This window comes from Argentina silus (genome assembly GCF_951799395.1).
Source record: "Argentina silus genome assembly, chromosome: 20".
Lineage (NCBI taxonomy): Eukaryota > Metazoa > Chordata > Actinopteri > Argentiniformes > Argentinidae > Argentina > Argentina silus.
The window spans coordinates 9861994-9875508 of NC_139674.1; the positions used below are offsets into that span (position 1 = coordinate 9861994).

General features: G+C 47.0%; 1 protein-coding gene across 2 annotated transcripts in view; it reads left to right on the forward strand.

Moving 5' to 3' along the window:
- Window positions 1-13515, forward strand: part of exoc4 (exocyst complex component 4) — a 100321-nt gene that overhangs the window by 35771 nt on the left and 51035 nt on the right. For both annotated transcript variants that reach the window (XM_083692505.1, XM_083692506.1), the window contains exon 10: window positions 4850-4946. In XM_083692505.1, coding sequence (XP_083548631.1) covers window positions 4850-4946 — 97 coding nt within the window. The remainder of the gene's footprint in view (window positions 1-4849; window positions 4947-13515) is intronic.

The window sequence follows — 13515 nt, forward strand, 5'->3', positions numbered from 1 at the left end:
GATAGGTTTGACAGCAGTCTATCAAACCCTGAAAAAAAAAAAAAAAAAAAAAAATGAATGAAATGAATAAATGATGATAGGTTAGCATCGCTTCCTAACTCTCCCCTATGTCTATGCATGCTAGCTAAAATGGCTGATCTGATGAGATTTAATCCCTGATGTGAACCAGTTTCTCTCCCTCTCAGCCTTAACATGGGGGCTTAAGGGGAAGGCTAAGTGAATAGGCCATTTTCTCACATGCCACCATTGATATAATGGGATAGATTGTCACCCCAAGTAACTGAAGTCCAATATCTCTCTCTGTCACTCTTTACTTAGATTGAAGACCTCACTGCTTGCCTGCTCTGTAAGGGTTGTAAAAGTCTTGCACTTAATTCCAGAAGCTGTACATTGTGACAGGGAGAGATTGAAGGGAAGTGTAGGCCCACAGCCAACAGACCAATGGAGCCAGGCAGAGGTTGCCTAAAAGCTAGGGTTGGTAACTCTGGTCCTTGAGGGCTGGAGTGTGAGTGCAGGATTTTGTTTCAGCCAAGCGCTAACACACCCCTGATTCTACTTATCAATGCCTTGATTGAAGACTATGATTGGTTCTGAAGATGAATCAGGTGTTTTACTGTTTGGCTGGAGCAAAAGCCTGCACCCACACTGAGGCTGAGGGTAAGATTGTCCATACTGGCCCCAGGCCACACACGAAAGCTAGTGTACATAATCAGTGATTGAAAACCGAACACTGACACCACCTGGCAGGAGGATAGAACCGCAGGCGTTCTGACCACTGAAAGATAATGGCAATCTGTTTCAAGTTTACCACCCCAATCCTCAAATGTCCAATTGTTAATAACAGTCCCTTATATCTCACACTGTAATTAATAGGCACCATGGCACCTGAGTCTATTGTCCTAGTCTGCAGATGACAGCTGTGCATTCATTATAATTAAGGGCCACAGAGACACAGGGTGCTGCTATGACACTCTTAATAATTAATCCAACTCAATTTGCACCTTTATATCATATTTATTTATAACACACACACACACACACACACACACTTACCCCGCCAGTGACTCCTGTCTAAGGCGGAGAGCAGATATCGTCCCTTCAAATTCATTTTAATAATAGAAGCGTCTCATTAGAAGCCAATCAGACATGAAGACGTGGCGTTGGGGCAGGGGGCCGTGGGCGACTGGGAGGTTCATACATTATTGAACTGGTCCTGATCTTATTAGAGCTGCAGGTTTCCTCCATACACTGTGTGTAGCCAGCCAACTACCTGGGTCTACCAGTCCTCAATGTTGTGTCACACACACGCACACGCACATGCACACGCACACACACACACACAGGCACACACGCATGGATGGACTTAATGTGTGTCTGTGTTTTTGTTTGTGCATGCAGAGAGACAGAGTCTGCCTATCATACACCAGCCTGGCTATGATTTAGTGTGTGTGTTTCATGATTGGGCTGTGGTGCCAATCACCTGGCCTGCCCACCAGCCCTTGTCAGGACCCAGAGTGAGTGATCAGAGGTGTCTTTGATCTGCCTGCCTTGACCTTTCAGATCAGACAAACACACACACACACACACACACAGAGGCAGAAACCCTGTTATAACCCTCATCACACTCGTGAGTTCAATACACACACACACACACACCTGAAGGCATACGCACACTTTGTAAATGGGGGATAATGAGTGTTTGGAAGGCTTTCTGTGGATTGTGTGTAGTCCAACACATACACGTTCACACACACTCGTACACACAGACTTTGTAAATGATGGATTATCAATGTTTGGACTACTCTGTCTGTCTGCTTCAGTCCTTTGTACATACAACCACATATACACATTCACGCTCTGCTACACACACCAACACACACACAACGCTTGTAAATGAGAGATTATGACTGATCCTGCACTGGTCTGTCTGTATTCTGAACACACACACACACACACACACACATACACACACACATACACACACACACACACACACACACACACTCTCTGGTCCTCAGAGATGTCAGTATGTGTTAGAGAAGGCATGGCACGTCTTCCCTCTCCCCCCTAGATCCGGGCACGGACGGAATACATCACAGGATCAAACCATTCCTAATCAAACCCAGGAAAGTGTGGCTAATGCAATTTCACTAAGTCACTGGCTGGCTTGATTACATGTGGGCTGGGGCGTGTGGGGAGGGTGCCGTGGGGGCGCTGGAATGGAGGGTGTCAAGGCAGCGTGTGTGTCTATATACTTGGAGGTGTGTGTGAGGTGTGTGTGTGTGAAGGGCACCATGCGGCTGTAGAGTGCAGAGGGTAGGGAGGGAGTGAGAGAGAGAGAAAAAGAGAGAGTGTGTTTGTGTTTGAGAGCGCATATGTATATGTGTGCTTATGTTAGTGTGTGTGTGTGTGTGTGTGTGTGTGTGTGTTGGACGCAGTAGCCATGGAAGTGTAAGCGAGGTGTAAGGTGGTGGGACAGGGATTTGTGGAGGATTTGCCTATATAATGTGCTGCTACTTCATTTCCACCGTCATCTGCTCTCCCACTGGGCGTGGACACACCCTTCTGCCTAATCCTGGATCAGCCACAACCACAGGGGACACACCAGGCACTGGGTCACACTCCTGTAACACACACACACACACACACACACACACACACACACACACACACACACACACACACACACACACACTGCGTTGTTGTTTTTTTGAGTTGACAGGAGCCAGGCACCCCTGACCTGTTACCACACCCATCCTGTCGCGTCCAGACAACTCTGAAAAGAAACTCCATGAATATTAACGCTCCCAATTAAACATTCATGAGGCGCCATGCCCAGTTGGCAGCCGCTTCCAGGCTCTGAGGACCAATGGGGTCTCTCCGTTCCTCTTTTGTCTGACACTGATGGAGATGTTCAGAGCATGAAATTAAATTGGTCACCGTGATCGGAAATAAACACATATTGCTGCACATTTGGCAGGGGGGCAATGGTTACGCTAACTCTGCCATGAAGTCACAGTCTGTTGCATGTTATGCAGAGAACTATGTATGTGTGGTTTAATTGGTGTTGTGTGTCTCTTAGTGAGGTGGAAGTTTACTTATCTCTCCCTCTCCCTCTCTCTCTCACTCTCTCTCTTCCTCCCTTTCTCCGGCTCTTCTTCCTCTCTGCCTGAACAGAGAGTGCGTGGTAGCAGCTTAGTTTTTTTGAGTCGTTTATTGAGTCTTAATTGAATTGGCAGCAAAGAGTGGATGAAGGGATGAAGAGAGAAAGAGACGGAGAGAGAGGGAGAACAAGAGACTTGGAACCGAGGCTCTATTTCCACTCAGCAACGAGAACCCCGTTTCCCACACAAATGAATTTCATGGGAACAGCGGAGAGAATGTTGTCTAAAAGCTTTCAGATGGAACAAAAGCTCCTCTGGTCTCTGTAATGACAACAGGGGAGGCGGTACGCCAGTGTGGTCTCCATGCTTTCCAATGGAGCGTGTTCCATTAGAAGGTAGCATGGGAGGTAGGCACAGGGTACAATGCTGTGATATCCATTTGAATGCAGGGCTCTGCAGGTATGGCAGACTGCCTTTCACAGCATCACTGAGTGTGTGGGTTGTGTGGGTGGGTGTGTGTGTGTGTGTGGGGGGGGGGGGGCCTTACAGAAGATTGAAATGAGACTAATGAAATCATTCTTGAACATGCATTATTTAACACACACACACACACACGCACACACACACAAACACACACACACATTATGTGGTGTAGGAACACACGCACCCCCAGACCCAAGCCTCACAAGGCAAGGCCTACAGTGTGTCACATCTCAGTTGAAAACAATAAAACCTGTCACTGTCTCCCAAAGCAGAGTGCTTCATTTAAACCTAGTGAAGAGGGTAAACTGTAGTATCCACCGATGGCCTCCTGAAAGGTATAGCCACTAGCCTCTTCCGTGCCAGGGACCGCGCTGCGAAGGCTAACACAGTCCTCTCCAGTGGTTAAGAGTGCTGTGAGATCAGAATGAATAACATCATTGTCGCTGCACGGCGGAGAAATGCCACTGCGGCGCCAATCCATTATTTATATTCATCGACCCGCGGTCTCCTGTTCATCGAGCCTCCTTAATATTGACTGTGTGTGTGTGTGTGTGTGTGTGTGTGTGTGTGTGTGTGTGTTCCTCCTTGTCAGTTATATTGATTACTTCAGGATGACTGGAGATAATGAGGAACAGTGTACTTGATGCTCCCTCCCTCTCTCCCTCCCTCCCTCCCTCCCTCCCTCCCTCCCTCCCTCCCTCCTGCTCCCTGGCCTGACTGAGTTACATGGCAATGATTTTCTGATTAACCCTGTTAGCCCAGGGGTTCACCCATGCACGGGTGCAGGGGCATGGGTGAGGGAGCGTGTGGGAGCCCATTGAGTCTCTGTACCCGGCTCTGCTAATCGGATGATGTCTTTATCAAGGGATGAATGATAGGCTAGTAGAAGACAAATGATACCCGATTCCTACCCCTTGAATACCCTGCCCTAGTAGGAGTATTGAGCCATCTGTTTATCCTCATTTTGTCTGTTTATATCAGGACAATTTAGTTGATTCCTACAGTATGGCCCTGGAAACACCTGTTGTTTCCCTCACGTCTTTCTAATCAAAGTGGTCCTGCTTGTGAGTTCGATTCCTGCATATATACAACAATGTATTCGAACCTGGGACACCATGTGATGGAACCATTTGACCAATGAAACACTTTGATTGATCAGTTAACTAACAGGTAGAAATGAAAGCTGTGAAGACTGGTTATGGAATAGCTGGTTCATATCACTCTCTGTCTCTCTCTCTCTTTCTTCCCCCTGTTCCTCCTAGGTGGAGCAGATGATAACCTGATCGAGGGAGGAGAGATGAAGTTTGTGTGTAAACCAGGGGCCAGGAACATCACTGTTATCTTCCAGCCCCTCCTCAGGTACCACACACACACAGACAGATGCACACATTGATGCACACACACACACACACACACACACACGCTCACACACAATACGTATAGCCTTGGACATGACTCAATTCCAGTCCAATATCTACCAATTAGATTACACATCCACTTAGTAGTCCACCCATTGATTCCCCCCCGTAATAGATGCATTGCCCATCCTACCCAACAATTGCCAGATAATACTGGCCTTTGGCTTTTTACTCTTTTTTTTTTTTTTTTTTACACTTTTTTGATATTTACTATGACAATACAATATTTACTACTATATTTACTGTTACCAATGTTCCATTGTTCAACGCAGCACAGTAAATACAGTTGAATTGCCTGGAGTGACAGTTTTTCCCCCTGTGCTTTATGTAACACATTGGGTCCCTAAAGAGTTGTAAATGTAATTGTATACCGACCTACTATAATTAGATTGACCTTCCATGCAGTGATACGTCACCAAAGCTTCCATTCAAAATGTAATATTGACCCTTATTTAGTAGATGCATTTAGGTCTACTGGGCACGGTGTGTCTATATGACTGAATTAGATTTGGTATACTAATGGTAGTTAATATGGTACAGTATGGACAGTTTGTCTTTTCAGTTGAACAAATCAACATGAGCTCATGATTAGCCTGTTCTCTTTTACAATGGTCTTGTCTCTTGCAATAACCTCCATCTATTGATTGTGTGCTGGGCAGTAAGTGGAAGTAGTGGATCCAGCCTAATTAGGAGTAGTGCCCCTTTTAGCTGGAAGTATAATGGGACCGTCCCTCCATCCATCAATGACAGTTCTCTTTTTCATCAGCTGCCAGTTTTTGTTGGTTTTCTGCCGCCGTATTACAGACCAGAAGGGAATAAGTGAGAAGTTTATGGGTCAGTAAAGTAAACTAAAAAGTGATTGATGGGGCTGGAGTGTCAGTTGGTGTAGCGCTAACAATGCTAAGGTTGTGGGTTTGATTCCCGCTGGGACCATATATACTGAAAAATGTATGCACTCACTGCAATGTAGGTCGCTTTGGATAAAAGCGTCGGCTAAATGGCATATTTTATCCTCGATTGTGTGCGTGTGTGTGTGTGTGCGTGTGCGTGTGTGTGTGTGTGTTTGTGTATACCACATTATCATACACAGATGCTCTGGCCTCGTATAGCAATGAATTACACACACACACACACACACACACACACACACACACTAAAGCAGCGAGTACCCCCGGCCTGCCTTTTGCTTGTTGTCTGTAATGGTTCATATCAATCACACTAACGTACCTGGCGTCCTGGGCCCGGGCCTGCGCCCTCACGCCCAACGTGCCCCTCCGAGGCTGCCGGTGCCAAGGCGAGCTGTGTTGCTGGCAGATGGTTTTCTAATGGTCGCCCCATCCCGAGCCTGGCGATGATGATAGATGCCACTTTGATACCCACAGCCTTTGCTACTTATGGGTGTTTTTAATGACGACGCGACAACACAGGCTGGATAGGAAATCAATGTGAGTGTGTTGTGTTTTTTTTTTTATCGATACTGTAGTATGGGTGTAATCTGTGATTGATACCAGTTGTGGAGTGTGTCAACGACTGACTTGAGGACAGGGTGTACAGTATGTGGGATTTCCAAAGCACTATAGCTGATGTTTGCGACTGTCGTACCGCTGTAGAGGCTGTAATAGGGTGATAGCCCCTAGGGTGTACGTGATCAATACCCTCCGTCCCCCCCCCCCATTCAAGGCCCTGAAGATCAGTAGAGGAGCAAAATATATTGACTCCATACTCCCTATCTACAGTACGTTGGTCTCGTCGAGGGGGGAGAAAAGTGCTTTTCTAAGTATCAAATCTCAGCCTGGAGATCGATGCGGGAGCTTTCTAAACGGCGGTGTGTTTGTATTGTGTTGGACTGTCATTTTACAGGAGGTGTTTGCTTGGCTCCGTAGTAAACGGCTGTGTATGAGCTGCAGCACATCGATCCGGCTGAAAGTAGAGCTATGCTGTTGTTGCTGCTGCTTGGCTGCCTTGGAGGAAGTGTGTGGGTGTGGGTGGATGGGTGTGTGGGTGTGTGTGGGTGTGTGGGTGGGTGGTTTTCTTTGTTCTGTGCCAACCTGCTGGCAATTTATCTATACACACACACACACACACACACACACACGAGTGGGAGAGAGGGGAGTTGGAGCAGATAGGAGGTAATTTAGTTTGACTTGTTGGGTCTCACACTGACATTTGAGTGGTATTTAAACTCCTTGCCCTGACCAACATTGGCATTTTAAAAAGGGAGGACTCTGCACCGGCTCCCTTATCTCCTTCCCTACCATCCATGCCCACGGATGATGAGCCCGGGCGTGTGTGTGTGTGTGTGTGTGTGTGTGTGTGTGTGTGTGTGTGTGTGTGTGTGTGTGTGTGTGTGTGTGTGTGTGTGTGTGTGTGTGTGTGTGTGTGTGTGTGTGTGTGTGTGTGTGTGTGTGTGTGTGTGTGTGTGTGTGTGTGTGTGTGTGTGTGTGTGTGTGTGTGCATGCATAGTTAGTCTAATCACACCCTAGGCAGGGAACAGCTTTGCGGTCTCAGAGGGCTGATTTTGGGTGAGTTTGGGGTGTTAGATATGAGTTAATAATGTGAAGGTGAAGGATGCCCTCCTTCTCTCACTGATCCAATGAAAAACAAGAAGGGAAGAAAGTTTGTCGGCTATCGTGAACATACCAGGTCACCGCTTCTGATCGGTTCTCTCCCACCCTCTTTCTCGAATGTTTTCTTTTACCCCCTCCCCCATCAGTCACCCCCCCCCCCCCCCCCCCATCAGCCCAGCGCAATAAAATTGGAGGTACGACAGTATCACAAGCTTGATTTCTGTTTGTCCCCAGTATGAGTCGTTCACACCTTTTTCATTTCCGTTCCGCCTCTCTTTCCCCTTTCGCTCTGAAACACACAGCATCAATTTCCACCGTCATCACAAAACCGAGGGCAAAAAAGCAGTTCTTCTGATCCACTGTGTCAACCACGGACAGGAACACACCACTCACACTCTAACATGAGTCATCGATATTACAGTACCTCCCAACTGTCTAAAATGTAAGTCTGGAAAGTTTGGAAGTGGATATGAATGGGGGGGGTATGGCGTTTGAAAACACAGTACTCTCTGTTCTGTCTGCCATTCCTTTTGGTTGACACAATTCTAGCCATTGGGTAATTAGCTGGGTCTGAAATGTATTTTTGGGTTCTGACAGGGTAACTTACTGTGACATGACAGTGTAGTTCACCCTTGTCTTTTCTATGACCTCGCTGTGTCATGTGTTGTGCTGGTCACTGCAGGAGATTCTCACTGCAGGCCTGCAGGCGGGCCCGATGCTCATCTACCCATGAGACTGAGTCAGGAAGGTAGATGAACTGGATGGAAGTAGCCCACCGCCAGAGCTATGAGTCACTCACTCACTCACTTAGTTGGTGGGTTGCACATTTTGTCATTCTGCTGTTGGGCCAGAAGTGCGTCCCTCTAGATACAAACAGGTCAACATTCGCACACACACACACACACACACACACACACGTGTGGGAACGAGTTGCAGATGCACGCCTTAACACGTGACAGGTGTGACAAAACCTTTAACCTTGCCAAATCCACACTTATGGGATAGGACCGATAATAAACACACACACACACACACATACAAACACACAATGAGAACATACAGAGGGAGTTCTATGACCGGTCAGATCAGTAGCCTCCCTGCTGATAGGCCTGGAAGTGATGCCCCAATCTACTTTCTCTCATGACCTGCCGTGTTTCACACAGGCAATAAGACATTTCCGAAAAAAGTACATCCAATTGTATTCCGCTGAGTCATGTAATGTATTCTCTTCCGAGCACTTAAGAAGAAGCCATTTTGTGTTCTTTGTTAACATCCTACAAGACTACATAATGGTTGAAGGACACTATTGTGCTGTATGGTATTTATTGTGAAATAAGGACACCAATTTGGGGCTGTGAAAAGAGTTGAAGAATGAACTGCGAACAACAGGCGTTTTAGTAATCAATAATCTCACGGTTGGGTAAGGCTTGGGTGTGAGGGTAGACATTTGTTATGCTTCGATTTGGGCTTTTGTGTCGGGACAACGTGATGAGCTGTAAGTCGTGTTCTTGCGGTGGCGTGTTCCTGTGTAGGGCCTTATACTGTTATACTGTAGGTTGGCAGTTACAATACGAAGGGTTGGCAAGGAAATTTGTCTCCAAGTAATTTAATTAACACTATCTGCAAATAATTGTTGAGTTTGGGTCTTAGAACAAGAATGTTAAATTGAGAATTAATCAAATGAGGCTTTAATAATACTGTAAACTTATGCAATTATTACAAGGCAAATACATCATAGAGAAATATGACATTCTACCCTCATGTTAAGTGATAGACAGAGGGACAGATGAAGACAAACCTGTTTACTGTACTCACAGATTCACAGCGAGGACCACAGACGAGACAAAGAGACTGAATCTGTTCCACAACAACCGCTTTATACCAGACTTCCAACCGCAGTATTCAAATCAAGAGCTGTCTGTAAGGAGAACCAGTCAGACATCGTCCTATCAACCCTAGTCACATGACACCTCAGCATCAACACGTTCCAAGGGCTTGTAAACAGGAGAGATCAGTCATTTGGCCCATCGGGGGAAGGGATGTCAAGAAGGGGGGAGGCGTTGATGTGTGTGTGTGCATGCTCTACATACCCATTGTATTACTCACTGTATTGCGGATTCTCCACAGAAAAGGTCATAGAGGAGTGGAAAGGAGGAGAAGAGAAAGGGAGAGACTGTTTGTTTAGGCTGTTAGATTGGTGTTGGCGGCGCACGGCTTTGGCGTGGTATGAATCTGAGAGGTGAATCTACCTGTCGCCTGCTCCGCCGTGGCCACTTCCTCTTCCTTTATCTCCCCGATGCCCTCCGCGCGGGCCGAGACGCACCGAGCATCAGTAAATAATACCCGGAGTTAGATCACCGCAGCGCCACAGAGAAGTGCAACTTCAGCCACTTTCAGTGTGGCTTTGGAGGAACTTTTAGCTGTCCTGATGACACACAGACACACACACACACACACACACACACACAGACATTAGATATCTCAGTGACAGGGTCTTTACTGTCTTTTATATAAAGATGGATCAACTCTTTCATTGTGTTTATCCATCCCATAATCGGGACATATGCCATTCCCAAGGCAACCAACAAGCCCGTCAGATGCTTGCAAAGCTTTGACAATCGTCACTATTGGCTTTGAGGAAGTGTTTTGTTGGAATGTAGTCTTGTTTGGCTTAGTAGTCTACTTCCTATTAAGTGTGCTTGAAAGGTCCCTATGGTTCTGGCCTGGTTGGGGAGACATGGAGGACGATGACTGAGCTGTTGCTTGAACAGAAAATGGTGTGTGTGCCATTGTGCCAGATCTCTCTCTCTCTCTCTCTCTCACACACACACACACACACACACACGCACACTCACACACACACAAACACACACACACACACAGCCCTTTGAAGCTTGGCCAGGAGACAGGGTCAGGAATCCACAGATGTTCACAGTGACTGTCTCTCCCCACGGTTACCCCCCAGAATGGATGATTGTTTCTCATTGGTGTGTTTGAATGGGATTAGATTGAAGGATTAAAGCTGTGTGCGTGTGTTTATGAACGCTTGTGTTGGTGCGTGTGATCTGCTGTGTATGTCATCTGCGGATTCAGTGACTCTTTTTGAAGTATGGAAAAAATCGTGAGATCATTGAATTAGGTCTAATATCATCCAACTCCAATCTGTTGCTAGATAGAATGTGCTCAATGCTCACTGAAGGAAAGTGGGAACCGGCTTTTGTCAAGAAGATAGCTTAGTCCAAACTCTAGGCCGGAGTAGAGAGAGATTATGGAGAAAGAGAATGTTGTAAGCCTTCCCTCTCCTCTCCTCCTTATTTTCCCGACCCATTGTCAGAGGTCTCTCTCTCTCTCTCTCGCTCGCTCGCTCGCTGCTGGCTATCTGCAGACTGAGGCTGTAGCCCCACAAACCTCACATCATCCATCATCAACACTCACACACACACACACACACACACACGCACAGCCACAATCAGATGAATTCCCATTTCACCTGCTGTCCTATGAGATGTGCTACTCTCAGCCGCTATGGTCACTTTTGACAAATCAAGAGTGGCGCCTTGATGCATTGGGGATGGAGTCCTAGAACCAATACCACAGACAGTGTAATCAGCCTCTAGCTGTCAGATGGGCCTCGTCTGCCCCCTCACAGCAACACTCATCATCATTTTCCTCTGACCTTTGACCTTTGTACGCCACGGCATATCCCTCCTTGTGACAGCGACCATGCTACTGTACCCCAGTCAGCAGGCTGCCACACCCATTAATAACACAGACCGGGAGAGAGGGCGAGGGAGGGAGGGAGGGAGGAAGGGGGAGGGGGAGGGGAAGGGGGGAGCGGTAGAGGTAGATGAGAGAGATACAGCAGCGAGGGAGAGAGACCGCATGAAGACAAGAAGAGGAGAAAAAAAGAGTGTCCGGGAGAGAGAGAGAGAGAGAGCTAGATAAAGAGGTGGAGAGTGAAAGTGGGAGAAATAGAGATGGAGAGAGACAAAGGGAGTAAATCCGCTTCAGAATGACCATCCTCACTTCACTATAATGACCACTGGGCCCTCCCCTCCCCTCCCCTCCCCTCTCTTCCTCCCCTCATTTCATCTCACCACTGTCGACTGGATCAGTACAGAAGCTGCATGCCTGGCCCACTATCTGACCACAGACACTCACTGGAATACAGCCCTATACATTATGCAGGCCCTGTATAGATGAGCACTGGTGATATCTATGGCAGCTGCACAGGGTGGATATCTGTGTGCTGCCTGTAATATGTATGTGTATGTCTCGATGGTAGTGACCTCAGCCCTCCCCAGTCCTCCAGCGCTATCTCAAGGTGAAGATGGAGTTTTAAGGAGAGGAGAGGCGACTCGGGTCGTTTTTTTTGCTCTCGCTCTGTCTTTGTCTCTCTCTCTCTCTCACTCGCGCGCTCTCTCTCTCTCTCTGTTTCTCTCCCGCACCTGACTAGGTGTGATTCATATGCTATACGACTTTCTCTCGGGATAAGGGGATGTGTGAGTGGACAGGGCACGGTCACACACACACACACACACACACACACACACACACACACACACACACACACACCTCTCAGCATGACGTGTGACACGAGACAGCAGCTCAGATAGACTTCTGAGAGAGTGTGAAAATGACAGAGAGAGAGAGGGGGAGAGATCTTAGCTGTGAGGATTATTAGGAGGAGGAGTGTTAATAAATAATATACGCAGGCAGCAACCTGGACGGCTCGGGGGGCCTTTTGAACAGGAAAGGACGAGACAGAAGGACCCAGGTTAGCCCCCTTGGGTATATCATGGGTCACGGGTCATTTTTATGGAGGTAAAATCCAATGCTGTGAAATAGCTTCCCTCCTTTCTTTCCTCTGTGTTATTTCCTCACACTCAGACTCAGAGGAAAGGTGAGGCAGACGTTGTCTAAATGCAAGCCAAGATACAAGGAGAGTAGCGTAGGATGCTTGGCATTCAAATGATCATTTGGTATCCGTCCCATCTCTACCTGTAGGCCTTTGCAGGGGTTCTGCTACAAAGAAATCTTAATTCTTCAATGTGACGGACAGGGTTGACATTTTTTTATTATTTTGTTATTGTTTACCGATCAGGGCTCGGGGGACCCAAAAAAAAAATCACCTGAGAGATTTTGACAACCGAACCCTACTGAGGGATTGCCCAGTTTCTCAACAAATTCTCATGAGAAAAAGTGATGTTCTATATACAGTAGACTACCGCAACATCTGCCCCGATTATATCGCGGAGAAGCTAGCGATCACACCGCGTTTCACGATCAGAATTTGCTACGTGCGTCTCGTTCGCAAAACCAAAAGGAAAGTGTGTGTCACCTCATCGTCAGTTTTTAACGGGGCAGATGAGCAAGAATTGCGCTTCAAGCCGTAACTAAACTTCACTGCAACATCAGTTAGAATGAACAGAAGGCATTATATTAGCCTGATAATGTGGACCATACTGTAGGTGATCCAGTATGGGCATTGTCAATCATCATGACAGCACCAGTAAAGTCACACAGCAAAACGGGACCAATAGGCTGTTTTCACAGATTCTTTGCTGTTTTATTGGAGTTTGTGCGTGCCCCTTTTTATCACTTTTGCGGCAATATCTTTTGTCTGTCAAAATGACAGACGGCATTTGGAATTGGAATTGTCCATCAATGCTTCTAAAAATCGGTAAATGACGGGAAATGATTGGTTAATGGAACCCCTGGGCCTATGTGTAAGTCACCATAAGGCATACTTTTTGTCTGTTTTGTCCCTCGTTTTGACATTTGCGCGTGTCTGGTCTCAAAAGTAAGCACATCCTCGGGTTCTCTCGCTCTCCTTCTCTTTCTCGCTCTCTCTCTCTCTCCCCTCTCTCTCTGTTCCACTCCTCCCTCATTCACAAACATCCTTCCATCCCTCTCCTCCTCTTCCGAGTCTCCCTTGACAGC